The 27,224-nt window shown below is 37.5% G+C and overlaps 1 protein-coding gene across 1 annotated transcript in view; it reads right to left on the bottom strand.

Annotated features, from left to right (window-relative positions):
- Nucleotides 1–297: 297 nt before the first annotated feature.
- Nucleotides 298–27,224, bottom strand: part of IL15 (interleukin 15) — a 92,203-nt gene continuing 65,276 nt past the window's right edge. Inside the window, exons 3-7 of the mRNA XM_082390032.1 lie at nt 20,711–20,808; nt 19,301–19,385; nt 13,755–13,799; nt 10,651–10,788; nt 298–716 (exon numbers count right to left, since the gene is read on the bottom strand). Coding sequence (XP_082246158.1) covers nt 606–716; nt 10,651–10,788; nt 13,755–13,799; nt 19,301–19,385; nt 20,711–20,808 — 477 coding nt within the window. The 3' untranslated portion in view covers nt 298–605. The remainder of the gene's footprint in view (nt 717–10,650; nt 10,789–13,754; nt 13,800–19,300; nt 19,386–20,710; nt 20,809–27,224) is intronic.

The raw sequence follows: 27,224 nt of genomic DNA, 5'->3' as shown, positions 1-27,224 counted from the left end.
CACATTCCATGGCAGGTACTTGCAAATTCTCTCTCTCATAACAAGTGCTTTATATATCAATAACGGAATTACTGGTTTCACACCTAGTTCCTCCTTTCTCATTGGTAGTCAATTCTCCCTCCAAGTGCTACACCTAAAGGAGAAGTAAAGGAAGGCTGGTAGTCAATTCCCACATTGGTTGGGGCATCCTCTTTACCTACAGCAGTGGTACCCAGCCCCAGTGGCTGTTAAATAATTTGACTATCACCCTTGAACCAAACACCCTCTATTTTCATATGACATAAAATATCACTGCAATTTCAAAAGATAAAATATGTACACAATTTTATTCAACATTTTACATTATGCTACAAATATGTACAATCTCAATAATAAATTAAAAATAAATGAATAAAATAAGTCCTCCGTTCATAGACACCATGGTACTCAATGCCATTGTTCGGCCTTCATTTCTGTGAGTTCATCTGATCAAAGATCCCGATCATCCTCTTGCCAGAAGAATTTATTTTGGCAGCACATTTGAAATGCTGAGTGTTTCGTTGTTGCCTCTAAGCAGCGGGGAGCTGTTTGTTAATAATAGAAATGCTGAAAAGGATCAGCTGCAATCAAGAAGGGTTGATGAACATTTGCACAATATGTACAAAACTCTTCAAAAATTCTTTAATACTTTTTTCCTCCAGCTCCTCACATTCTTTGCATCCCGATTCAGTTTTATACTGCAAATAAAAAGAAAGGATTAGATTGGAAAGTCTAAAATATGCCTTTCCTGCGAGTATCATATCATTTGACCCATATGGTGAAGTCTCAAGACATAAATTCGTTGGCAGATTAGGAATTATCATATTAGGAAGAACTATGGGAGATTTGATAAGGGCTGATTTTTCCTAGAGTGAATTAAGGACAATGAAAAAAAAATTGAAAAAAAAAAATCTATTGAACCATGAACTTCTGCTTAGAGTCCTTCAGTAGTTTCTGGTCATCTACCCCAGCAGGAAGTCCATGCTTCCCTGCCTGGCATTCAGGCCCTCCTTGAGCGGTTCCTTACCTATTTCTTTCACGTTTTCCACAGCTCAAAGATATGCCCTAGGAACACTGGGCTCATGCCTTTAGCTCCCATATATACATCAGGCTGTTAGGTGCCTTGCTGTCTTTGCTTTTCTCTCTGCCTGTTCCACACTTCTATTTTAGCTACCACCACTCACACTTAAGATCACTCAGGCGCTGTTTCCATTAGGAAGGCTTTTCTGAACCTCTGAGCTCCTGGGGCTGCACTAAATGTCCCCTTCTCTACATTCTCAGAACCCCTTGTTTAGACTCTCTCTCATATCACATCATGTATTATATTGATATTATGGAGCTTTATGCTTTGCATACCGCTATTCTCTAGGCTTTTTCAGGACAGGCAAGGCTATGTATTTTTGCTCCCATAGCATTTAGCATAGGGCCTGGCACATAATAGTCACCCAATTATTATTGGTTGAATTCAACTATTTTGAAGAATACCACAAATTATAGTAATTTAAACAGTTTCAGAGAGACCTTCAAGATGGCGGAAAAATAAGACGTGGAGATCACCTTCCTCTCCACAAATACATCAGAAATACATCTACATGTGGAACAGCTCCTACAGAACACCTACTGAAAGCTGGCAGAACACCTCAGACTTCCCAAAAGGCAAGAAACTCCCCACGTACCTGGGTAGGGCAAAAGAAAAAAGAAAAAACAGAGACAAAAGAATAGGGATGGGACCTGCACCTCTGGGAAGGAGCTGTAAAGGAGGAAAAGTTTCCAAACACTAGGAAGTCCCTTCACTGGTGGAAATGGGGGGGTGACGGGGGGAAGCATCGGAGCCACAGAGGAGAGCACAGCAAAAGGGGTGCAGAGGGCAAAGCGGAGAGATTCCCGCACAAAGGATCAGTGCCAACCAGCACTCACCAGCCCGAGAGGCTTGTCTGCTCTCCCGCCAGGGCAGGTGGGGGCTGGGAGCTGAGGCTCGGGCTTTGGAGGTCAGACCCCAGGGAGAGGACTGGGGTTGGCTGCGTGAACACAGCCTGAAGGGGGCTAGTGCGCCACAGCTAGCAGGGAGGGAGTCTGGGAAAAAGTCTGGAACTGCCTGAGAGGCAAGGGACCATTGTTTCAAGGTGCGCAAGAAGATGGGATTCAGAGCACTGCCTAAATGAGCTCCAGAGATGGGTGCGAGCCGGGGCTATCAGCGTGGACACCAGAGACGGGCATGAGACATTAAGGCTGCTGCTGCAGCCACCAAGAAGCCTGTGTGCATGCACAGGTCACTCTCCACACCTCCCCTGCCGGGAGCTTGTGCAGCCCACCACTGCCAGGGTCCTGTGATCCAGGGACAACTTCCCCGGGAGAACACACGGCATGCCACAGGCTGGTGCAATGTCACGCTGGCCTCTGCCGCCGCAGGCTCGCCCCGCATCCATACCCCTCCCTCCCCCCGGCCTGAGTGAGCCAGAGCCCCCTAATCAGCTGCTCCTTTAACCTCGTCCTGTCTGAGCAAAGAACAGACGCCCTCAGGCGACCTACACACAGACGCAGGTCCAAATCCAAAGCTGAACCCCAGGAGCTGTGCGAACAAAGAAGAGAAAGGGAAATTTCTCCCAGCAGCCTCAGAAGCAGCAGATTAAGTCTTCACAATCACCCTGATGTATGCTGCATCTCTGGAATACCTGAATAGACAACGAATCATCCCAAAATTGAGGCGGTGGACGTTGGGAGCAACTGTAGACTTGAGGTTTGCTTTCTGCATCTAATTTGTTTCTGGTTTTACATTTATCTTAGTTTAGTATTTAGAGTTTATTATCATTGGTAGATTTCTTTATTGATTTGGTTGCTCTCTTCCTTTTTTTTTAATAGATATATATTTTTTCGTTTTTCTCTTTTTGTGAGTGTGTATGTGTATGTTTCTTTGTGTGATTTTGTCTGTATACTTTTGCTTTTACCATTTGTCTTAGGGTTCTGTCTCTGGTTTTTTTGGTTTTTGGTTTATTTTAGTATAATTTTTAGTGCTTGTTATCATTGGTGGGTTTGTTTTTTGGTTTGGTACCTCCTTTCTTTCTTTTTTAAATTACTTTTCAATTTTTTATTTTTAATAATTTATTTTATTTTTTATTTTAATAACTTTATATTTTATTTTATTTATTTTTCTTTCTTTCTTTTTTTCTCCCTCTTCTTCTGAGACATGTGGCTGACAGGGTCTTCGTGCTCCAGCCAGTGATCAGGCCTGTGCCTCTGAGGTGGGAGGGCCAAGTTCAGGACACTGGTCCACCAAAGACCTCCCAACTCCATGTAATATCAAACAGCAAAAGCTCTCCAAGAGATCTCCATCTCAACAGTAAGACCCAGCTCCACTCAATGACCAGCAAGCTACAGTGCTGGACACCCTGTGCCAAACAAGTAGCAAGACAGGAACAGAACCCCACCCATTAGCAGAGAGGCTGCCTAAAATAATAATAAGGTCACAAACACCCCAAAACACACCACCAGGTGCTGTCCTGCCCACCAGAAAGACAAGATACAGCCTCATCCACCAGAACACAGGTAGCAGTCCCCTCCACCAGGAAGCCTACAAAACCCACTGAATCAACCTTATGCACTGGGGGCAGACACCAAAAACCACGGGAACTACAAACCTGGAGGCTGCAAAAAGGAGACCACAAACACAGTAAGTTAAGCAAAATGAGAAGACAGAGAAACACATAACAGATGAAGGAGCAAGATAAACACCCACCAGACCAAACAAATAAAGCGGAAAGAAGCAGTCTACCTGAAAAAGAATTCAGAGTAATGATAGTAAAGATGATTCAAAATCTTGGAAATAGAATGGAGAAAATACAAGAAACGTTTAACAAGGACCTAGAAGAACTAAAGAGCAAACAATGATGAACAACACAATAAATGAAATTAAAAATTCTCTGGAAGGAATCAATAGCAGAATAACTGAGGCAGAAGAACAGCTAAGTGACCTGGAAGATAAAATAGTGGAAACAACTATCGCAGAGCAGAATAAAGAAAAAAGAATGAAACGAACTGAGGACAGTCTCAGAGACCTCTGGGACAACATTAAACGCACCAACATTCGAATTATAGGGGTCCCAGAAGAAGAAGAGAAAAATAAAGGGACTGAGAAAATATTTGAAGAGATTGTAGCTGAAAACTACCCTAATATGGGAAAGGAAATAGTTAATCAAGTCCAAGAAGCACAGAGAGTCCCATACAGGATAAATCCAAGGAGAAACACGTCAAGACACATATTAATCAAACTATCAAGAGTTAAATACAAAGAAAAAATATGAAAAGCAGCAAGGGAAAAACAGCAAATAACATACAAGGGAATCCCAATAAGGTTAACAGCTGATCTTTCAGCAGAAACTCTGCAAGCCAGAAGGGAATAGCAGGACATATTTAAAGTGATGAAAGGGAAAAATTTACAACCAAGATTAATCTACGCAGCAAGGATCTCATTCAGATTCGATGGAGAAATTAAAACCTTTACAGACAAGCAAAAGCTAAGAGAATTCAGCACCACCAACCAGCTTTACAACAAATGCTAAAGGAACTTCTCTAGGCAGGAAACACAAGAGGAGGAAAAGACCTACAATAACAAACCCAAAACAATTAAGAAAATGGTAATAGGAACATACATATCGATAACTACCTTAAATGTAAATGGATTAAATGCTCCAACCAAAAGACACAGACTGGCTGAATGAATACAAAAGCAAGACCCGTATATAGGCTGTCTACAAGAGACCCACTTCAGACCTAGGGACACATACAGACTGAAAGTGAGAGAATGGAAAAAGACATTCCATGCAAATGGAAATCAAAAGAAAGAGGGAGTAGCAATTCTCATATCAGACAAAATGGACTTTAAAATAAAGACTATGAAAAGAGACAAAGAAGGACACTACATAATGATCAAGGGATCAATCCAAGAAGAAGATATAACAATTGTAAATATTTATGCACCCAACACAGGAGCACCTCAATACATAAGGCAAATGCTAACAGCCATAAAAGGGGAAATTGATAGTAACACAATCATAGTAGGAGGCCTTAACACCCCACTTTCACCAATGGACAGATCATCCAAAATGAAAATAAATAAGGAAACACAAGCTTTAAATGATACATTAAACAAGATGGACTTAATTGATATTTATAGGACGTTCCATCCAAAACAACAGAATACACTTTCTTCTCAAGTGCTCATCGAACATTCTCCAGGATAGATCATATCTTGGGTCATAAATCAAGCCTTGGTAAATTTAAGAAAATGGAAATTGTATCAAGTATGTTTTCCAAACACAATGCTGTGAGTCTTGATTTCAATTACAGGAAAAAATCTGTAAAACATACAAACAAATGGTGGCTAAACAGTACACTACTAAATAACCAAAAGATCACTGTAGAACTCAAAGAGGAAATCAAAAAATACCTAGAAAGAAATTGCAATGAAAACACGATGACCCAAAACTGATGGGATGCAGCAAAAGCAGCTCTAAGAGGGAAGTTTAGAGCAATACAATCCTACCTCAAGGAACAAGAAAAATCTCAAATAAACAAGCTAATCTTACACCTAAAGCAATTAGAAAGAAGAACAAAAAAACCCAAAGTTAGCAGAAGGAAAGAAATCATAAAGATCAGATCACAAATAAATGAAAAAGAAATGAAGGAAATGATAGCAAAGATCAATAAAACTAAAAGCTGGTTCTTCGAGAAGATAAACAAAATTGATAAATCATTAGCCAGACTCATCAAGAAAGAAAAGGATAAGACTCAAACCAATAGAATTAGAAATGAAAAAGGAGAAATAACAGCTGACACTGCAGAAATACAAAGGGTCATGAGAGATTACTACTAGCAACTATGTGCCAACAAAATGGACAATCTGGAAGAAATGGACAAATTCTTAGAAAAGCACAACCTTCTGAGACTGAACCAGGAAGAAATAGAAAATATAAACTGACCAATTCCAAGCACTGAAATTGAGACTGTGATTAAAAATCTTCCAACAAACAAAAGCCCAGGACCAGATGGCTTCACAGGCAAATTCTATCAAACATTTAGAGAAGAGTTAACACCTATCCTTATCAAACTCTTCCAAAATATAGCAGAGGGAGGAACACTCCCAAACTCAATCTATGAGGCCACCACCACCCTGATACCAAAACCAGACAAAGATGTCACAAAGAAAGAGACCTACAGGCTAATATCACTGATGAACATAGATCCAAAAATCCTCAACAAAATACTAGCAAACAAAATCCAGTAGCACATTAAAAGTATCATACACCATGATCCATTGGGGTTTATCCCAGGAATGCAAGGATTCTTCAATATACGCAAATCAATCAATGTGATATGCCATATTAACAAACTGAAGAATAAAAACCATATGATCATCTCATAGATGCAGAAAAAGCTTTAGACAAAATTCAACACCCATTTATGATAAAAACCCTGCAGAAAGTAGTCATAGAGAGAACTTACCTCAACATAATGAAGGCCATATATGACAAACCCACAGCCAACATTGTTCTTAATGGTGAAAAACTGAAACCATTTCCTCTCAGATCAGGAACAAGACAAGGTTGTCCACTCTGACCACTATTATTCAACATAGTTTTGGAAGTTTTAGCCACAGCAATCACAGAAGAAAAAGAAATAAAAGGAGTCCAAATCAGAAAAGAAGAAGTAAAGCTGTCACTTTTTGCAGATGGCATGATACTATACATAGAGAATCCTAAAGATGCTACCAGAAAACTACTAGAGCTAATCAATGAATCTGGTAAAGTAGCAGGATACAAAATTAATGCACAGAAATCTCTTTCATTCCTATACAGTAATGGTGAAAAATCTGAAAGAGAAATTAAGAAAACGTGCCTATTTATCATTGCAACAAAAAGAATAAAATACCTAGGAATAAACCTACCTAAGGAGACAAAAGACCTGTATCCAGAAAACTATGAGGAAAGAAATTAAAGATGATACAAACAGATGGAGAGTTATACCATGCTCTTGGATGGTAAGAATCAACATTGTGAAAATGACTATACTACCCAAAGCAATCTACAGATTCAATGCCATCCCTATGAAACTACCAATGGAATTTTTCACAGAACTAGAACAAAAAATTTCACAATTTTTTGGAAACACAAAAGACCCCGAATAGCCAAAGCAATCTAGAGAAAGAAAAACAGAGGTGGAGGAATCAGGCTCCAGACTTCGGACTATACTACAAAGGTACAGTAATCAAGACAGTATGGTACTGACACAAAAACAGAAATATAGATCAATGGAACAGGATAGAAACCCCAGAGATAAACCCACGCACATATGGTAACCCTATTTTTGATAAAGGAGGCAAGAATATACAATGGAGAAAAGAAAGTATCTTCAATAAGTGGTGCTGGGAAAACTGGACAGCTAGAGCAAAGCATAGGCATAACACTCTATGACATAAATCACAGCAAGATCCTTTTTGACTCACTTTCAAGAGAAATGTAAATAAAAACAAAAATAAACAAATGGGACCTAATGAAACTTAAAAGCTTTTGCACAGCAATGGAAAACATAAACAAGATGAAAAGACAATCCTCAGAACGGGAAAAAATGTTTGCAAATGAAACAACTGACAAAGGATTAATCTCCAAAATTTACAAGCAGCTGATGCCTTTCAATATCAAAAAAACAATCAATCTAATCCAAAAATGGGCAGAAGACCTAAATAGACGTTTCTCCAAAGAAAATATACAGATTGCCAACAAACACCTGAAAGGATTCTCAATATCACTAATCATTAGAGAAATGCAAATCAAAACTGCAATGAGGTGTCACCTCACACCAGTCATTATTGCCATCATCAAAAAATCTACAAACAATAAATGCTGGAGAGGGTGTGGTTAAACGGAACCCTCTTGCACTGTTGGTGGGGATGTAAATTGATACAGCCACTATGGAGAACAGTATGGAGGTTCCTTAAAAATCAGAACTACCATATGACCCAGCAATCCCACTACTGGGCATATACCCTGAGAAAATCATAATTCAAAAGGAGTCATGTACCACAATGTTCATTGCAGCACTATTTACAATAACCAGGACATGGAAGCAACCTAAGTGTCCATCGAAAGATGAATGAATAAAGAAGATGTGGCCCATATATACAATGGAATATTACTCAGCCATGAAAAGAAACGAAATTGAGTTATTTGCAGTGAGGTAGATGGACCTAGAGTCTGTCATACAGAGTGAAGTGAGTAAGAAAGAGAAAAACAAATACCATATGCTAACATATATACATGGAATCTAAAAAAAAAAAAAATTGGTTCTGAAGAACCTAGGGGCAGGGCAGGAATAAAGACACAGATGTAGAGAATGGACTTGAGGACACAGGGAGTGGGAAGGGTAAGCTGGGACGAAGTGAGAGAGTGGCATGGACATATATACACTACCAAATGTAAAATAGATAGCTAGTGGGAAGCAGCCGCATAGCACAGGGAGATCAGCTCGGTGCTTTGTGACCACCTAGAGCGGTGGGATAGGGAGAGTGGGAGGGAGATGCAAGAGGGAGGGGATATGGGGATATATGGTTATGTATAGCTGATTCACTTTGTTATAAAGCAGAAACTAACACACCATTGTAAAGCAATTATACTCCAATAAAGATGTTAAAAAAAATAACAAAAAAATAAACAGAGTTTCATGAATAGCTAGAATATTGCAAATGTAGCGATTAAAATTAAACTTTTCAGGGATCATCTGAACCATGAAAGCTTCACCAGCAAAATTCAAAATTAGATTTTCCATCCATTAAGCATTTAAAATTCAGATTCACCAATGTTTATCAAGCACATACTCTACGCTAGGCGCTATCATATTCCATATTGTGCTGTCCTATTTGATCCTGAAAATAATTATATCAGCTGGGAAGGCAGAGATATTAAATGACTCATCTCATTTGACATAATCAATGAAATGCTCTGCGTCCAGGTCTTCTGACTGTGCAGTCCGACCACACTATGTCATGATGAGGGTGACTATAAAAATGCACATTAAAGTGTTCCCCATTGACATTGCTGTGAGTTGTCTGTTGCATGGGTCAGTCTTTCCACCAATAACAGAGAAATAACATATCACAAGAGTATTTTAAACATTAATATATTCATGTCAGAAATAGATCGAGAATCTAGTACATGCCAAGCATTGTTCTGGGAGTTGGGATACAGCACGAACACAAACAAACAAACAAAAAACCCTCCCCTTCTGAAGCTGCCATTCTAGTAGGAAAAAACAGACAATATCCATCAAGTAAGATATGTAGTATTTAAGACAGAGGGACATACAGAGAAGGGGGTGGGGCGTGCTGAGGTGGGGGAGTGGCTGTGGTTATAAAGAGGTAACGTCACTGACACAGTGACATTGAAGCACCTGGCACTTTTAGGGAAAATCCAAGGTGTCCAGCCACACTAGCTCGGGGTGTCTGCTCTTTCAGTTGCCTCTGCGTGAACATACTTTCTCCGGCATCCTTAAAGCTCTTTCCCTCTCACGTCTTTGCCAAATGTCAGCTGAGTAGGTAAACCTTCTCTAAAGTAGATTCCCAGTCGCCTTACCTGCCTCTTTTTTCTTTGCCCTTCCACTTAATAAACACCTGACTTATTATTCATTTGCTTATTGGTTGATTTCTGTATGCTTCTTCCTTCCATAAGAGCAGGAACTATGTGTGTTTTTTCACCTCTGTTATCTTGAGGGCCTACAATGGGGCCCAAAAAGTATTTGTGAAATGAATGAATTATGATTATGCCTTTTTGGTTTATAAAACTTTTTCTATTCACTTTGCTTTGGTCACTAGTGTTTTGCCCTGAAAGCCATAATCCTTTGTAGGGCCTTTGCATAGCCAATGCCCCAGGGGGTCCCTGGTATTTGCTCTCCTGGAGGCCTATATTGCTCCTGTTGCCTGGAATGGTTCAAATTATACTCCAGTTATTAATATTTTTATTATTATCCTTTTGCAGCATTTATTCTTTGAGTAGATAAGAAGGCAGACTCTGGAGTGAAACTGCTCAGGGACTCCTGGCTCCCCATTTTACTAGCTGTGTGAATTGGAGGAAGAGATTCAAGCCCCCAGAGCCCCAATTCCTTCAACCTTAAACAGAAACAGTGACAACTATCTCACAGATTGATTGCGAGAATTCAACGAATTACCATCTAACCCTTGAAGAACAGTATCTGGCACAGAGTAATAACCCAAGTAAATGTGGATTACTACTATGGATGCTCAACAATTATGTAATTAGATTAACGTCTATCCACTGCACCTAGTGATCGACACCTTGAGGTCAGTGACCTGACTGTCTGGTTCACCCTTGTCATTCCAGCACTGAAGCACACGGCCTAGAGCATGCGGTCAATGTTTGTTGAATGAATAAATCAATGAACAGTTCAGGAGTGTGTGCACACTAGTGACGGTGCTGCTTCTGGACGCCACTCCACTGGAATTAACTCACTTTCCCAAGTGCCCCTTCAGAGGGTCTCCTTGTCCATTACATCCCAACCAGCTAATGATTTCTCCCAATCAAGCCAAGAACATCCGATGTAGCGCTGCATAACTATTGGATAACTCACCTCAGTGGAAGATAAACTGCTGTTTGCTAGGATGATAAGGTTTTCTACCGTATCGTTAATGTCTGAATTTCTGGACTCATGCATAATGACATGTAACTCCAGGAGAAAGCATTTCATCGCTGTTACTTTGCAACTGGGCTAAAAGAGATACAAAGAACCATTTTGAAAAAGAAGAAAAAAGACAATTATTTCCCCATCATTCAGTTTCACACAGATGTAATTTTGATGTTTTAAAAAGTCAATCCAGCTATTTTATAAAGAAACACAATACCCCTAAAAAGTTTTACATAGGAAGCAGCTTGCTTTTTTTTTCTTCTCTTTTGGCTTTGAAATCAAAACCAAAGCAAACTGAGAACAAAACAGGAAGGATGGTGATACTGTTTAGAAGAAAGAACCTAAAACTAGAAAACGTGGAAATAATAGGCCACTTTTTCCTCACTAAGCACACTTCCTCTGTGTAAAGGGCAGATAATACTGACCTGAGACTCTCAGAACATTAATAGAGATGGTGCATATGGAAGAATTTCTTAGAATCAGATCATATTGTTAACATTTTAAACAGTGGTGGTTGCTAATCATACTATTTCTGCAAGTTCCAAAGTTCCAGAGGCAGACGTGATTCCAAGAAATTTCTTAGAAAAATCAAAGCAGGAGTATGGTCTATTCACAGGCTGGCCATATCAGAACGGTACCTTTCAGGTCCCACAAAAATACATTTCCCAAGAGGATTACTTTAACAAAAACTTAAGCTTCAAACAAAAGAAGCATTTAATGAGCATGTGGGAATTTGACCATGACGTGTCTGATTTCCTGTTTTCAGTGCCATGCATAGTGCCTGGGACTCTGCAGGCACTTAACAGGTGCTTACGGAAGGAAGAAGGAAGGAAGGAAGAAGGAAGGAAGGAAGGAAGGAAGGAAGAAGGAAGGAAGGAAGAAGGAAGGAAGGAAGAAGGAAGGAAGGAAGGAAGGAAGGAAGAAGGAAGGAAGGAAGAAGGAAGGAAGGAAGGAAGAAGGAAGGAAGGAAGAAGGAAGGAAGAAGGAAGGAAGGAAGAAGGAAGGAAGGAAGGAAGAAGGAAGGAAGGAAGAAGGAAGGAAGGAAGAAGGAAGGAAGGAAGAAGGAAGGAAGGAAGGAAGAAGGAAGGAAGGAAGAAGGAAGGAAGGAAGAAGGAAGGAAGGAAGAAGGAAGGAAGGAAGGAAGAAGGAAGGAAGGAAGAAGGAAGGAAGAAGGAAGGAAGGAAGGAAGAAGGAAGGAAGGAAGAAGGAAGGAAGGAAGAAGGAAGGAAGGAAGGAAGGAAGAAGGAAGGAAGGAAGAAGGAAGGAAGGAAGAAGGAAGGAAGGAAGAAGGAAGGAAGGAAGGAAGGAAGAAGGAAGGAAGGAAGGAAGAAGGAAGGAAGGAAGGAAGAAGGAAGGAAGGAAGAAGGAAGGAAGGAAGAAGGAAGGAAGGAAGAAGGAAGGAAGGAAGAAGGAAGGAAGGAAGAAGGAAGGAAGGAAGGAAGGAAGGAAGGAAGGAAGGAAGAAGGAAGGAAGGAAGGAAGAAGGAAGGAAGGAAGGAAGGAAGAAGGAAGGAAGGAAGGAAGAAGGAAGGAAGGAAGGAAGGAAGGAAGGAAGAAGGAAGGAAGGAAGGAAGAAGGAAGGAAGGAAGGAAGGAAGGAAGAAGGAAGGAAGGAAGGAAGGAAGAAGGAAGGAAGGAAGGAAGGAAGGAAGGAAGGAAGAAGGAAGGAAGGAAGGAAGGAAGGAAGGAAGGAAGGAAGGAAGGAAGGAAGGAAGAAGGAAGGAAGGAAGAAGGAAGGAAGGAAGGAAGAAGGAAGGAAGGAAGAAGGAAGGAAGGAAGGAAGAAGGAAGGAAGGAAGGAAGGAAGGAAGGAAGAAGGAAGGAAGGAAGGATGACAGCCACGTGCCTGGGACTGGCAATATTCCTTACTCCCCCACAGCAGCTTCTCCGGATTGAAAGGGGAAATGCTGTCACCATGTCGATAATAAACTAAATAATAAATAAAATAAAATAAATAATAAAACTGAGGTTCAGAAATATTTAGTGTCTTCCAAGGTAACAAAGCTTGGAAGTGGCTGAGTCAGGGTTTAAATCTAAATTTCAATCTCAACTACTTTCTACAAGTAGAAAGCGAGGTTATCTTCTTACAAAAAAAGCCATCTCAGGATTCGGAGTGCTGGTGGTTAACTGACTGCTTTCTACTTTGAAGAAAATGCAAAGAAAGGTGGAAAACATGCTGAAGCTAAAAGAGGGAAACAATTTCTAGCGCAGCAGCACTATCCAAGTGAATGATGGGTAGCTGTTCTTTCTAGTTTCTGGCTGTGGCTTCTTTCCAATGCTTAGAAAGTCTTGATAGGGCAAAACCTTCTATTGCAGAGAAATTCTACTTAAGGAATAACAGAGGACTCACAGTTCTGAATGCAAACAACACAGTTTGTTTTTCACGAAGTGAAGATGTCAGGGATTTGTTTCTTGGTTTTTTGTAGCCAATTCAGAGGGAAAGGACTAGCAACTCAACTGAAATCCTATATGCCTAAGGCAACATCAGCAGTTAATGAAACAAGTTCGAGATCCGTTTTGAATTCTGATAGACTTTGTGGGTTGTGTTTGTTTTCTTTCTCACATAGAGAGTAAGCAGTCAGAATCCCTTTTTGACAACTGTAGAGATTCGGGCAAAATGTAGAGCATGAATGTATTTAAACAATTTGTAAAAAATATGATTAAAAGTGATAATATGCTACAGCACTGGAAACAACTGATATATTGGATACTTTTAAATTGCCTGAGTTAACTTGATTCTTGCATTTAATTGCATCATGATTTAATTGCATCACAGAAATATATACTATATTTTGTTTGACATTGATGGGAAAAGCTTTTTTATGTTTTGATTCGTCAATGATGTTACAATGAAAACAGCATCTATGTAGCTCTTTCTCCCCAAGTCCTATAAACTCAACAATTACATATAAAATTCATTGACCATATGTCATAAGAACATGCCAAAAGTTAGATTTTTAAACTATACACAGTTCAGTAAATTTATGAAAATATACTTCTTAGACCTTTGAAAATTGCAAAATATAGCAATATTGAAAACAAACTATACTCACATGAGCATTGCTTTCAGTATATAAAGTGGCATCCATATGTATAGACTGAAAGGAAACAAAATTAGGTAATATGAAAAACTATTCCCGCTTTAGATACAATGAGAACAACCTACTGAAAACACTAAAACTTTTTTCAGTGAAATTCTTTATTTTGAGATAATCTTAGATTCATATGAAATTGTAAGAGAAAATACAGGCAAATCCTGTGTGTGCCTACACCGTTTCCTCCGTGTTGAGATCCTGCATAACACAGTACAATAGCACAACCAGGAAATTGACATGGATGCAATCCACCCACTTTGTTCAGATTTTACCAGTTTTATGTGCACTAGTGTGTGTGTGTGCGTGTGTGTGTAGTTCCATGCCGTTTTATCAGATGTGTAAATTCATGTAACCACTACCACAGTTAAGATACAGAATCCTCCTGCTACTCTTGTATAGCCAAAATCAACTTCCTCCAGATATGCTCCTCCCACCCCCTACCATCCGTCTAATCCCTGGCAACCACTTCTCTGCTCTCCATTCCTATGATATCATTTCAAGAATGTTATACAAATGGAATTATATACCTTTTGAAATAGGCTGATTGAAAAAATCAATAGACTTTATTTTTTAAGCAGTCGTAGGTTTACAGAACATGAGCAGAAAGTACAGAAAGTTCCCATACGGCCCCTTGGCCCCCTCCCAAGTTTCCCCTATTATTAACATCTCGCATTAGCTTGGTACATCTATTACAACTGATGAGTCAATATTGATACATTTTCAACTAAAGTCCACAGATTCCATTAGGGTTCACTCTTGGTGTTGTACACCTATAGTTTTTGACAAATGTATAATGACATGCGTTGATCATTACAGTATCATACAAAATAGTTCTACTGCCCTAAATATCACTTGTGCTCCACCTTTTTATCCTTCCCTTTCCCTTCTCCCCTGTTGTATTGTATCCAACCTTTTCCAGAATGTCAGATAGTTGGAATCATATAGTATCATATCATATAGTATGTAGCCTGTTTTGATTGGCTTCTTTCACTTAGCAATATGCTTTTAAGGTTCTTCCATACCTTTTCATGGCTAAACAGCTTACTTCTTTTTATCACTGAGTAATATTCCATTGTACGGATGAACTACAGTTTGTTTACCCCACTGGCTTTTTTTCACACAGCATAATACTCTGGAGATCCACACAACTTGTTGTATCAGTAATTTGTTCCTTATTATTGCTCACTATTATTGTTTGATATAATGTACCAAAGCTTAACTGTTGACCTGTTGAAGGACATTTGGGTTCTTTCCAGTTTTTAGCTATTATAAATAAAGTTCTATTAACATTCATATGCATGTTTTTGTGTGAATGCAAATTTTCATGTCTCTGATATAAATGTTTGAGTGTAACTGTTGGATCATATGGCAAATGCATGTTTTGTTTTATAAGAAACAGCCAAACTATTTTAGAGTGGCTGTACAATTTTACATTCTCACCAGCAATATATAAATGATTCAGTTTCTCCACATCCTTGCCAGCATTTGGTATTATCAATATTTTTTTATTTTTAATATTCATATAGGTGATATGTCATTGAGGCTTTAATTTGCATTCCCTAAATAAAGTACAGCCATTTATTGGTACTTTCTCTCCAAAAAAGACTTAGGGTGATTTATAATTTCTTCCTTTCTAATATTCATACTTATTATTTATTTTTCTTGCCTTAGCCTTTTATTTCTTTTTTCCTTGCCTTGCCAATTGAGCTACAGTTTCAATACTATGTTGAATAAGAGTGGTAAGAAAAGACATCCTTGCCTTGTTCCCAATTTTAGGGGAAAAGCAATCAGTCCCCATTAAGTCTAATGTCAGTTCTAGGTTTTCTGTACATGCTCTGTAACAAACTGAAGGAGCTTCTCCTTTATCCCTTGTTTGCTGAGAAATGTTTATCATGTTTATCATTGAAGAGGTCCTGCATTTTTAAAATGTCTGTTCTGCATCAATTGATATGATCATATGATTTCCTACTTTAGTCTACTCGTATAGTGGATTACATTGATTGATTTTCAGATACTGAACAGGTCTTGCATTTGTTACATTTTGGTAGTTTGTGGCTTTTAAGGAAATTGTCCATTTCCTCCAAATTATCAAATTTACGAGAATAAAGTTGTTCATAGTTTTTCTTTAGTATCCTTTTAATGGTTGTAGGTTCTGTAGTAAGAGCCCAATTTCAGTCCTGAGACTAATGGTATGTGCCATCTCTTTTATCTTTGTCAGGCTTTCTAAAGGTTTATCGACTTTATTGATTTTTTTCCCAAAGAGCTTTATGTTTTGTTGATTTTTGTCTATTGTTTTCCTGATTTCAATTTCCTTCTTTCCTTCCTTTTTATTACTTCCTTCCTTCTGCACGTGTTGGGCTTATTTTGCTCTTTTCCCAGTTTCTTGAGACAGTAATTTAGATTGGTGAACTGAGATCTTTCCTCTTGTCTAAGGTAATGTTTTATCAATTTCCCACTAAGTAAAGCTTTAGCTAAATCCCACAAAACTTCCATGTTGCCTATTTGTCTCCATTCAGTTCTATATTTTTAAATATCCTTTGAGACCTGCTCTTTGACCCATGGAATGTTTATAAGTGTCTCATTTAATTTCCAAGTGTTTGGAGATTTTCCTGTTGTACTTATGTAATTGACTTCTACTTGATTCCACTGGGGCTGGATAACATATTCTGCATGATTTCAGTTCTGATAAATGTGCTAAAGTTTGTTTTATGGCCCAGGATATGTTCAGTCTTGGTGAGTGGTGCCTGAAAAAAACGTTTATTCACTGTTGTGGGATGAAGTGTTTTTCTATGGAAATTAGACATTGTTGGTTGACTGTGTCATCCAGTTCTTTTATATCCTTTCTGATTTGCAGTCTAGTAGTTCTATTTGTCACTGAGGAGGTACTAAAGTCAACTATTAATATATTTATGGATTCGTCTGCTTCACCTTTCGGTTCTATTATTAGTTTTTGCTTCTTACATTTTGAGGCTCTGCTGTTTGGTAGGTACACATTTAAGATCATTATGTTTTCCTGGTGGACTCATCTTTTACCATGAAGTAATGTCTCTCGTGACTCTAGTAATTTTATTTGCTGTGAAGTCTACATTATCTGATATGAATATAGCCACTTCTGATTTTTAAACTTATTGCGTGAATTATTATGTGCATGTGCCTCAGTTTCCTAGAGCTGCTGTAGCAAGGTATCACAAAGTAAGTGTCTTCAAACGATTCATTCACTTACAGTTCAAAGCCAAGGAGTCAGTTGGGCCTGTTCCCTCTGAAGGCTCTAGAGAACTGTCCTTCCTTATGGCTCCCAAAACCTTTGCAGCTCCAGGCGATCCTTGGCCTTCCTTGGCTAGTGGCTGTATCATTCCAATCTCCTTTGGCTTTTAGCTGTCTCGGTTTTCGTACGGCCTTCTTCCCTGTGTCTATGTGTCCTGTCCTCTTCTTATAAGGAAACTAGTCATTAGATTTGGGACCACCCCACTCCACTGTAACCTCACCTTAACTAATTATATTTGCAAAGACCCCATTTCCAAATAAGGATACATTCTGAGGTTCTAGGTGGACATGAATTTTGGAGGGACACTATTCAACCCACTACAGCATGGGTTTCTCTTCTTTTAATTTCAACCTACCTATGTCATTATATATATATATACATATTATATATGTATATATTTGTATATATATTACATATATACATATTATATATGTATATATTTGTGTATATATTATGTATACATATTATATATGTATATATTTGTATATATTATATATACATATTATATATGTATATATTTGTATATATTATATATACATATTATATATGTATATATTTGTATATATAATATATACATATTATATATGTATATATTTGTATATATAATATATACATATTATATATGTATATATTTGTATATATTATATGCATATTATATATGCATATATTATATATACACACATTATATATGCATATATTATATATACACATTATATATGCATATATTATATATGCATATATTATATATACATATTATATATGTATATATTTGTATATATATTACATATATACATATTATATATGTATATATTTGTGTATATATTATGTATGCATATTATATATGTATATATTTGTATATATATTATATACATATTATATATGCATATATTATATATACACATTATATATGCATATATTATATATACATATTATATATGCATATATTATATATATACACATTATATATGCATATATTATATATACATATTATATATGTATATATTTGTATATACATATTATATATGTATATATTTTTGTATATACATGTATATTTGAAGTGAATTCCTTGTAGACAGCATAAAGTTGGTTTGTCTTTTGTTGTCAGTTTGGCCAATCTCTGTCTTTTGTTTGTATTCTTTTTCTCCTCTCCTTCTAGGATGATAATGCTAGAAATGCTGGATCTTTTATTGCCCCAAAGATCCCTGAGGCTTTATTTGCTTTTTTTTCAGTCTATTTTGTTTCTATTATTCTATCCTCAAGTTGACTGTCTTTCCTCTGTCATATTCATTCTGCTAATGAGCCTCTCCAGTTTGTTTCATATTCTACTTGTTGTATTTCTTAGTTCCGTAATTTCCATTTGGTGCGTTTTACATATTGTATTTCTTTGCTAAGACTTTCTGTTTTTTGCGGGTTTTTTTTCAGTTGTTTCAAGGATATTCATAATTGCTTGCTGGCACATCTTCACGATACCTGCTTTAAAATCCTTGTCAAATAATTCCAACATCTAATCCATCTCAGTTTCAGAGTCTGTTTCTGAATCTCTTCTCATTCAAGTTGTGATTTTTCCTGCTTCTTGGTATGAAAAGTGATTTTTCAATTGTATTCTGGTATTTGGGCTATTATGTCAGGAGACCCTGGTCCTATTTAAATCTTCTGTTTTAACATGCAGCCACCCTGTGTAGGCTTAGCATAGAGGTTCTGACCTATGTTTGCATGCTGTGATTCCAATGACGGTTCAGTTTTCAGAATCTTTGTGGTGCTAATTTGGAAGGTTTGGTACACCTGCTGACCCGGGACTCTCACTGCTCCCTGTTGTATCGCCCACACAATAGTACAGCCCATATTTCTCCCCTCTACAGGTTCTGCCAGGTCAACTGGTGTCTCCAGGTGGGAGAAGGGTTCTCTAGCCCATGGAACAGACAGTCCTTCCCTGAGTCAGGCCATTCCCCCCACAAGGGCCACAAAGCCGCCTGGCTTCTTGGGTAGGAAAAGGGAGTCTCTTTGGCCTGTGGTGACAGAGAGCTCTTCATGCTGGGCCACTCATAAATTGAGTTTTAAAGATAATTAGGGTCTGAAAATTCTAAATAAAAGAGTTGATTTGAGGTGCTAAGAGGCTCACCAATTCTACAGAAACATTATTGTTTCAAGTGAGATTTCACTAAGATTGACGGCAAAACACAAGGAATAACATACTCCATAGCAATTATACCAGATATTTTATGGAAAAATGAGTACTCACTTGAATAAGATCTTCAATTCTTTTCAAATCACTTATTACATGCTGCCAGTTTGCTTCTGTTTTAGGAAGACCTGCACTGATACAACTGAAAGCAAAACCAAAGAGCAAAGCATTTTGAATGAATATAATATTGTCTTGATGAATACTATAGGCAAAAGAGCAATGAAGACTTTTTTTAATCCAACAAGTGAAAAGATGAGTGCTATTCTTGCCTTTGTGTATTCGACAGCCTTGTAGATGAATATAAAAACTGAACATATAGTACAACTCTGAAGCTTTAGGCTAGCCTGATGACCAACTTGCATTAAGAAAAGCCTAATTTGAAGGGATGACTTATAAATAACCTGGTGCAATTTATCACAATGAAATAAAAACAGTGCTTGATGTGTGGCAGTGCTCAGTAATGTTTTTGAATGAATTATTACTTTTCTTTAAGTAGAGGTCCCATCAGACTTTTACGTCTAATAAATGGGTAAAATTCTTAAGATAAGCAATCATCTTTTTCATGTAATGATCTTGACAGTAAATATTCTTTACAGTAGGTTAAACATTCCCCTTGCACGCTCCTTGTAGCAGCTTTCTCCATAAACGTTATGGACTTGAGCCTAATCTAGTCATAAAACTAGATCATATAGCTTACTTATTGCTTGTAAAACAGTAATTTAATATCAGGACAAAAGACACATACCCTGACCAAGTAACTGTAGAATAATTCTTAGAGCTTCAGGAATAATAGTCTCTCTTTGATGGATCCTGTACAGAAGCATGAGAGCCAATACTATTTTTTTCTTTTGAGAGGAGGATTTACCTGCACAAATCTATGGTTCCCCACAGCATGAAGGCATTATAGAGTAAAACTGAACTGAGAGATTACATAACTATAGGTTGGGTGAGTGCAGTGTATTAGTTGCATCTAACAGAGAAGAAAAAAGTTAATAGGCATGGAAAAATATGAATGTTTATTAGGAAGAAAAACAAAAGGCCTCAATAAAGAAAGAAATGTTTTAAACTGAACTAACATAAGGCTCAAAGGATAGGAGAAGTCAGTGCCAGGGACAGATAAAAAAGTAATGTGGGTGAGCCCTCAATATCTAATTTTTTTACTGGTGTGAAAATCACACAGGATATTAATAAAGAGTGTACTTCCAATTTTAGTTAGATACCAAGAAGTCCAATTTATTTGCAGGATATAATACTCATTTGGAATATTACAAGAATATAGAAATGCTCTGTAGGATGTTTACCAAACCTCCTCTGAACCTCCCATAATCTGTCCTCTATCATACCCCAAATACTGAGTACCTAAGGATTTAAGCAAACTGAACATAAACCAGTTTTAATAGAGAAGATATTGAAGAACAATGATCATGGTTATTAACATGATGAATTTATGCTGAAAGATAAAATTACCCTAAAATGAAGACATGAATGCCAGCCTCAGTTAAAAAATGACTGTTCAGAAGTAAACACAAGTAGCACTGGATGGAAGTACTTCTCAAATATGGTTTCTGAAAAATATAATCATAGACAAAGTGGTTAAATTTTTTAGTTAAAAAATTTTTAGTTAAAATTTTTTTAGTTAAAAAGGAACGAAATTGGGTCATTTGTAGAGACGTGGATGGATCTAGAGACTGTCATAAGAGTGAAGTAAGTCAGAAAGAGAAAAACAAATATCGTATATTAACGCATATATGTGGAATCTAGAAAAATGGTACAGATGAACTGGTTTGCAGGGCAGAAATAGAGACACAGATGAAGAGAACAAACGTATGGACACCAAGGGGGGAAAGTGGCAGGGGGGTGGTGGTGGTAGTGTGATGAATTGGGAGATTGGGATTGACATGGATACACTAATATGTATAAAATGGATAACTAATAATAACCTGCTGTATAAAAAAATTAATAAGATTGAAAAAAATGAGATTTAAAATAATTTAAAAATTATCATATTTTTAGGTTCCAAAATGTAAATATATCAAGATTTCAGAATTCCTTACCAGAATTAATGAAATTAGAATTTACTTTTTTTGCTTTCCTCTCTACCTTCGGCTCTGTCTCCTATGTGCAAAATTCTTCAATACATATTTTTCCAGATGCATTTCAATGACAATAATTTAAAGAAAATATACATATTTACTAATTTACATGTATGCTAATATCACCGCTTAATTTGTTTCTATTATCCTTAACCTCCTTTTCATCCTTCTTTCCTAATATGTCCAACATATTTCATACAACACAAATTAGTAACATGAATTACTAATATAGGTGTACTAGTTATATATTAATTTCATGTGATGATGAAATTAAAAATTAATATCATTTGGAGAAAAATTGGATAGAAATGGAACCAACCAAAGATACTCTATGCCACCCTGAGAGTCAGTATATAATCATTTTTCTGGGTGATTTAGGAAAATCACTTACCTTAGAACTTCTCAGAGTTTCAATACCTCTGCCTGCCTCTTTAAATTTGTCAAAACCTTTATAGTTTCAGACAGCAGTATTGACTTAACCACTTAACCTCTAAGAATCTGTGCTTCATGTAGTCTACACTGAAGGGATGAATAACACCCAGACCTGTTAAAAACTACACAACTTACTGAGTACATAGACACTTAAAGAACAAAACAGGGTGACATAAGTGAAATAATACATTTACAACATGAAGGGCACATCAGGGTGTTAACAGACTTTAAGAACCTGTTTTACTTACTTTCAAAACAACAATAATCCATATGTGAACGTACCTCTGTGACTTCCCAAAATCTTTAGAGAAGAGCCATATAACTTATTATGAAGTATCTGAGATACAAGTGACCTTTTAAGAAAAGTCCATATACTATCTTCATCTAATTTTTCTTACCAAAATTCTCATTACTCAATGCCAGAGTAAATCCTTAAGTATTGAAGAAGAGCTGGCTAAGGCATTGGGTTTCCAGCAGCCATCCATCCAGAATACTTCCTACAACACAACCCAGAGTAAAGATGATCCATTAAAAACACAAGTGGACAAATGGGGGGAAAGGAAGGGAAGAGAATTAATATTTACTGAGCACCTACTTTTCCACGGGCACTCTATTAGTCACTTGATATGTGTATCACATTTAATCCTCAGAACAATCCTATGGTGTAGGTTTAGCAGCATTTGAGTGAGCTGCCCAGGTCCCACAGCAAGTACAAGACTGCCAGGATTTGAGACCAGGTCTGTCTGATTACAGAGCCCAAGGCCTTTCCACTATATTATGTTCCTGAATTGGTTAAATTCCAAAACCATATTAATGAAAAGCAGAAGCAGCCAAATATCTTATGTATATAAGCTACTGACTGTTAATGTAATTTATAACAGAAGTAGCTACTTCTACAGACATGGAATAGATGTCTTCAGTCTTTAAATCCCTGTTAATTGAAACATCATTTGAGAATTTCATAAGTAACAAAATTTGTTTTCTTTAATTCAAAGTGGTGAAGAATGTGAAGATTACACATTCCCATATTCAATTCCATTTTATTAAAGAAAAATTTAAAACCAAAATATATAAAATATAAACAATTATTTTTGCCACCCTTCTAAAACAGTATGTATTTGTTGACCTCCCCTTCAAAACTCAAAATCCACCATGTCTCTTGACATGAGCTTTCACTGAAATTAAATTCTGTAGACTAAAATTATTTTATTATTCAGATTTTTTAAAATATAAAAATGATTATAATATACGATGTATAACTCTTTAAAAGAAAAACTAGGATTTAACTAGGTATTAAAGATACTGTAAGAATATATCCAATAAAAATGCCCTTTTTCCCACAACTAAATACTAAGTCTAATCCTCCTGTTACATACAATCTAAACCATCCATTAATCAGTTTAATTAAAGCAACCTCTCTTTGTTACTCTCATCTTATAATCATTCCCCTTTGTCTATGTTATCTCAGTGCTCCAAATTTTTTGCTAAACTTTAAAATTATCTTTGTAATTTCACCCAAAGTCTCTTAAATTCCCTACCTCCTTTTTAGTTGCAGGATCCCCCCCCCAACTCCACATTGTTCAAAAAACAAGATTTACTGACTTGGGACCAAGCAGTACAAAGGGTGATATAATTGTTAATAAGGCCTCATGAAGCTGCTTGTGTAAACAATAAGGATTTCAATCCTGGGCTTTTACATCAGTGAGTCTCCACACACGCAAGATGTTAAAATCTTACCAATGAGACTTTCACTGCCCCGTCCAACTACAATCAGTCAAGGACAACTAAGAGCTTTCGCCAGAATGCTCCATGCCAAGCATGGTGGAATTAGTAGGAAATGGCCTCAAAGACTTCTAACAAATAACAATAATGGAAACCAGTGTTAACAGAAAGGAAATTTTTACAGCTTTGATTGTTATTTGGCAAAAAAACTGATGTGGTTTTCTGGGCTGACAGCAGAGACTGATTTTTCATAACAGCTTTGGAAGCTTTCAACCTTCTACACTTACTGTATGTAGTTCTGTGGATCAAAAACTTTACTAGGAATGTGTGTGTGTGTAATCCACGTGCGTGAAGAAGACCTGAAAAGGTAAAATACTCTATAACTTTCTCTTTGACCAGGACTCAGTGTTAACATTTAATATAATATCATTAATGATGGCAATATTAATTAGAATAAGTATTGTTTACCGAGTGCTTTTAGGTTTACAAAATTATCTCACATACATTACCACATTCCATCCTGGCAATACCTTTATGTGAGAGATATTACTCTTATTTTACAGTGAAGAAATTGAGGTTCTGGGACATTAAGTGACTTGCTTCAGGTAAATGTCATACGTGTCGCTATCAGAATTCTACCTCAAAATCCAGGTTGCACAGGTGGAGGAGAGATGCAAGAAATATTACAAACTCTATGGTTGAGACGTGGAGGCCCCTTTTACTATAGGAAACATCTGACCTATCCCATGTGAATCATAAAAAGCCACTGCTCTCTGATAGTTTAAAAACAGGTCTTTCACTTGTGGTTGCCAAGGGGAAGGGGAGCTAGGGGAGGGATGGGCTGGGAGTTTGGGGTTAGTAGATGCAAAATAGTATACACAGAATGGATAAACAACAAGGTCCTACTGTATAGCACAGGGAACTATATTCAATATCCTGAGATAAACCATAATGGAAAGGAATATAAAAACGAATGTATATATATATATATATATATAAATATATATATATATATATATATATATATATATGTATGTATAACTGAGTTACTTTGCTGTGCAGCAGAAATTAACCTGATGTTGTAAATTAACTATACTTCAATTTAAAAAAAAACAGGTGTTTCAAACTGTTCTGACGTGAAACAGATCTTGAGTCCTTTCACATATGTCATCTCATTTGACTCCCACAAAACACCTGTTAGAGACAAGTGGCTGAAACCAGGTTAATTACTTTCTGACAAGTGTAGGAATGAAATAAATTGTCCACTTCCTTTTATGTCATATTTTTGAAGAATTATGGAAGCAGTGTTTAACCCTGCCATACAATTTGCATATGGTCATGAAAGGCCCTCACCATCAGTATCTTTGGTTTTGTCCTTCATTCACCCGGTACCTAGATCCAGGAATAAAAAAGACCAAGTCCCAACCTTACCCTCAAGGAGCTCTCAGAGTTTAAGCAGGACTTTTTTTGACTCCTGTGACTGGGTCTCACTGCAGGGTACCCACTGATCTTGTGGCAGTACTGCTATCTTAGCCTGATGTCACTGCCCAAGAGTAAGACACATTGAAGAGAGGACAATCCACACAGTGCGGTGGCAGCTTTAATTCTGGAATGACTTGTGAAAATAAGTGTAAACGTTATATTCTATACCAATAGTAGAGTTTTTCCCAGTGAGGAAATACAATCTAGCACACCGCTGTTTTGTTTTATTTATTCTGTCTAATTATTTACTTGCCTAGTCACACATTTAAAATAAACTTAAATAGACTTAGCAAGGAAAGAAGAGTTATAAGTGTTGGTTTATTTGGGAAACATATGTATCTAGTCACTCAAAAAAACTAAAATTGAGGGCAAGCCAAGGTTGATTGCTTATGTGGAATATAAAGAATGTAAGATAGCATGGCTGTCCTTGAGCTAATATATTTATTGAGTACTCACTATGTGCTAAGCATTTCTGTATGACCTTGGAGTACATCAGTGAATGTAGGAGACAAAGAACCTTGGTTTCCGGGGTAAAGACAGACCATATATAGTATACATAAATAAACTGATAATATATTTCATTAGAAAGTGGTTAAATGATATAGGAAAAAGCAAACAGAATAAAGTAAAAAGGATGAGCTTGCAACTTTAAGAAGGGTAGTCAGGGTAGGGTTCAGTGAAGATGAAATTAGATCAAAGACTTAAAAGCAGAGAGGGCATGAGCTTCAAGGATATCTGAACGAAGAACATTCGAAGCAGAGGATGCAGCTGGAGCAAAGCCCCAAAGGCAGCTGCACACTTATGAGTTTGAGGATCAGAAAAGACACCAGTGGAGTGAGCAAGGCAGAGAGCAGTCTGAGGTGAGGTCAGAAAGGTACAGGGAAATGGGGATAAGGTCAGGCCCTTGCAGGCACTGTAAGAATCTAAAGTGAGAAACCACTGCAGCATTTTGAGCAGATAATTGATGTCATCTAAGTGACCCTTGTGAGAATCCTTCTTGGCTCCTGTGTAAGGATAGGATGTAGGGGTGGGCAAGGATGGAAGCAGGGAATCATGCGGCTCTAAGAATTTAAGTGAGAGATGGTGATGTTGAACAAGGCGGGTGGCAGTGGAGAGGGTCATATGGTTAGAATATGGAAACATTTTTATGACAGAACCAAAAGGATTTCCTGACGGACTGGTTGTGGGTGAAACGAGAAAGAATTACTCAAGTCTTTTACCCTGAGCACCTGAGAAATGGAGCTGCCATCAACTGAAACAGGGCAGGCTATGAGTGGAGCAGATATTTTGAAGGGAGGGGAACGATCAGGAGTTTCAGCGTTGGATATGTTGAGTTTGAGAGGTCCACTAGATACACACACGGAAATGTCAAATAGGCAGTAGGAGACGTAAATCTTGAGTTCAGGAAAGTGGTTGGGCCTGAAATAGGTACGGAATTCATGACACTGGTTGGGATGACCAAGAGAAAGTTAGAGAAGAGGCAGAGAAAAGGACCAAAGACTGAGTCAGGGTAATTAGTCAGGGAGAACAAAAAAAGAGACAGTCATAAAGAAAAACCCAAATGACAGACAAGTGAGAAAAGGAGAAATGAAAGTGTGATGTTCTAGAAGTCAAGTGAGAAAAGTATATCCAGGAAAAGGAAATGATGATCATGTCAGATGCGCTGACGGGTCAGGGAAGACACAGACTGAATGCTGACCAGTGGGCTTAGCAACGTGGAGGTCATGGGGGACTCTGAAAAGAACACTTAGAGGGCGGTAATGGAGGCAGAAGCCTACCTGAAATGGGTAGCAGAGAAAGTGAGAGGAAAGGATTGTAAATTGCTAGTGCCGACAATGTTTCGAAGAATACCACTCCAAAAGGTGATAATAGATGGTAGAAAGTGAGGGAAATAACATCACATTTGTATGCTAAGGGAAAAACTGAAGAGAGAAGAACAATTGTCAGAGTGATGTTCTTGGATAGGCAAGTTGAGGATGATATCTGTGATATTGTGATTTATAATAAAATATATATTTGGTTTTCGTCCTCATTTCTGGCCCATAGCTCCTAAAACCCTAGGAATTTCCTAGTGATACGAGTGATCAAGAGTTTTTGAGAGTGATGAAAGTCTTTTATTATGATAATAAGGTAACTTTTGGACTCCACCCAAGGATGTGGGCTGGTTGTTGGGAAAACCAACTGTGTGATTACAGGGTTGGAACTTTCAGGCCTATTTCTGTCCCCCACCTTGGGAGCGGAGAGAGGAACTG

The sequence above is a fragment of the Balaenoptera borealis genome, assembly GCF_965194805.1.
Source record: "Balaenoptera borealis genome assembly, chromosome: 4".
NCBI lineage: Eukaryota > Metazoa > Chordata > Mammalia > Artiodactyla > Balaenopteridae > Balaenoptera > Balaenoptera borealis.
Note: the sequence above shows the minus strand (reverse complement) of the source record. Positions and strands in the feature narration are given on the sequence as shown.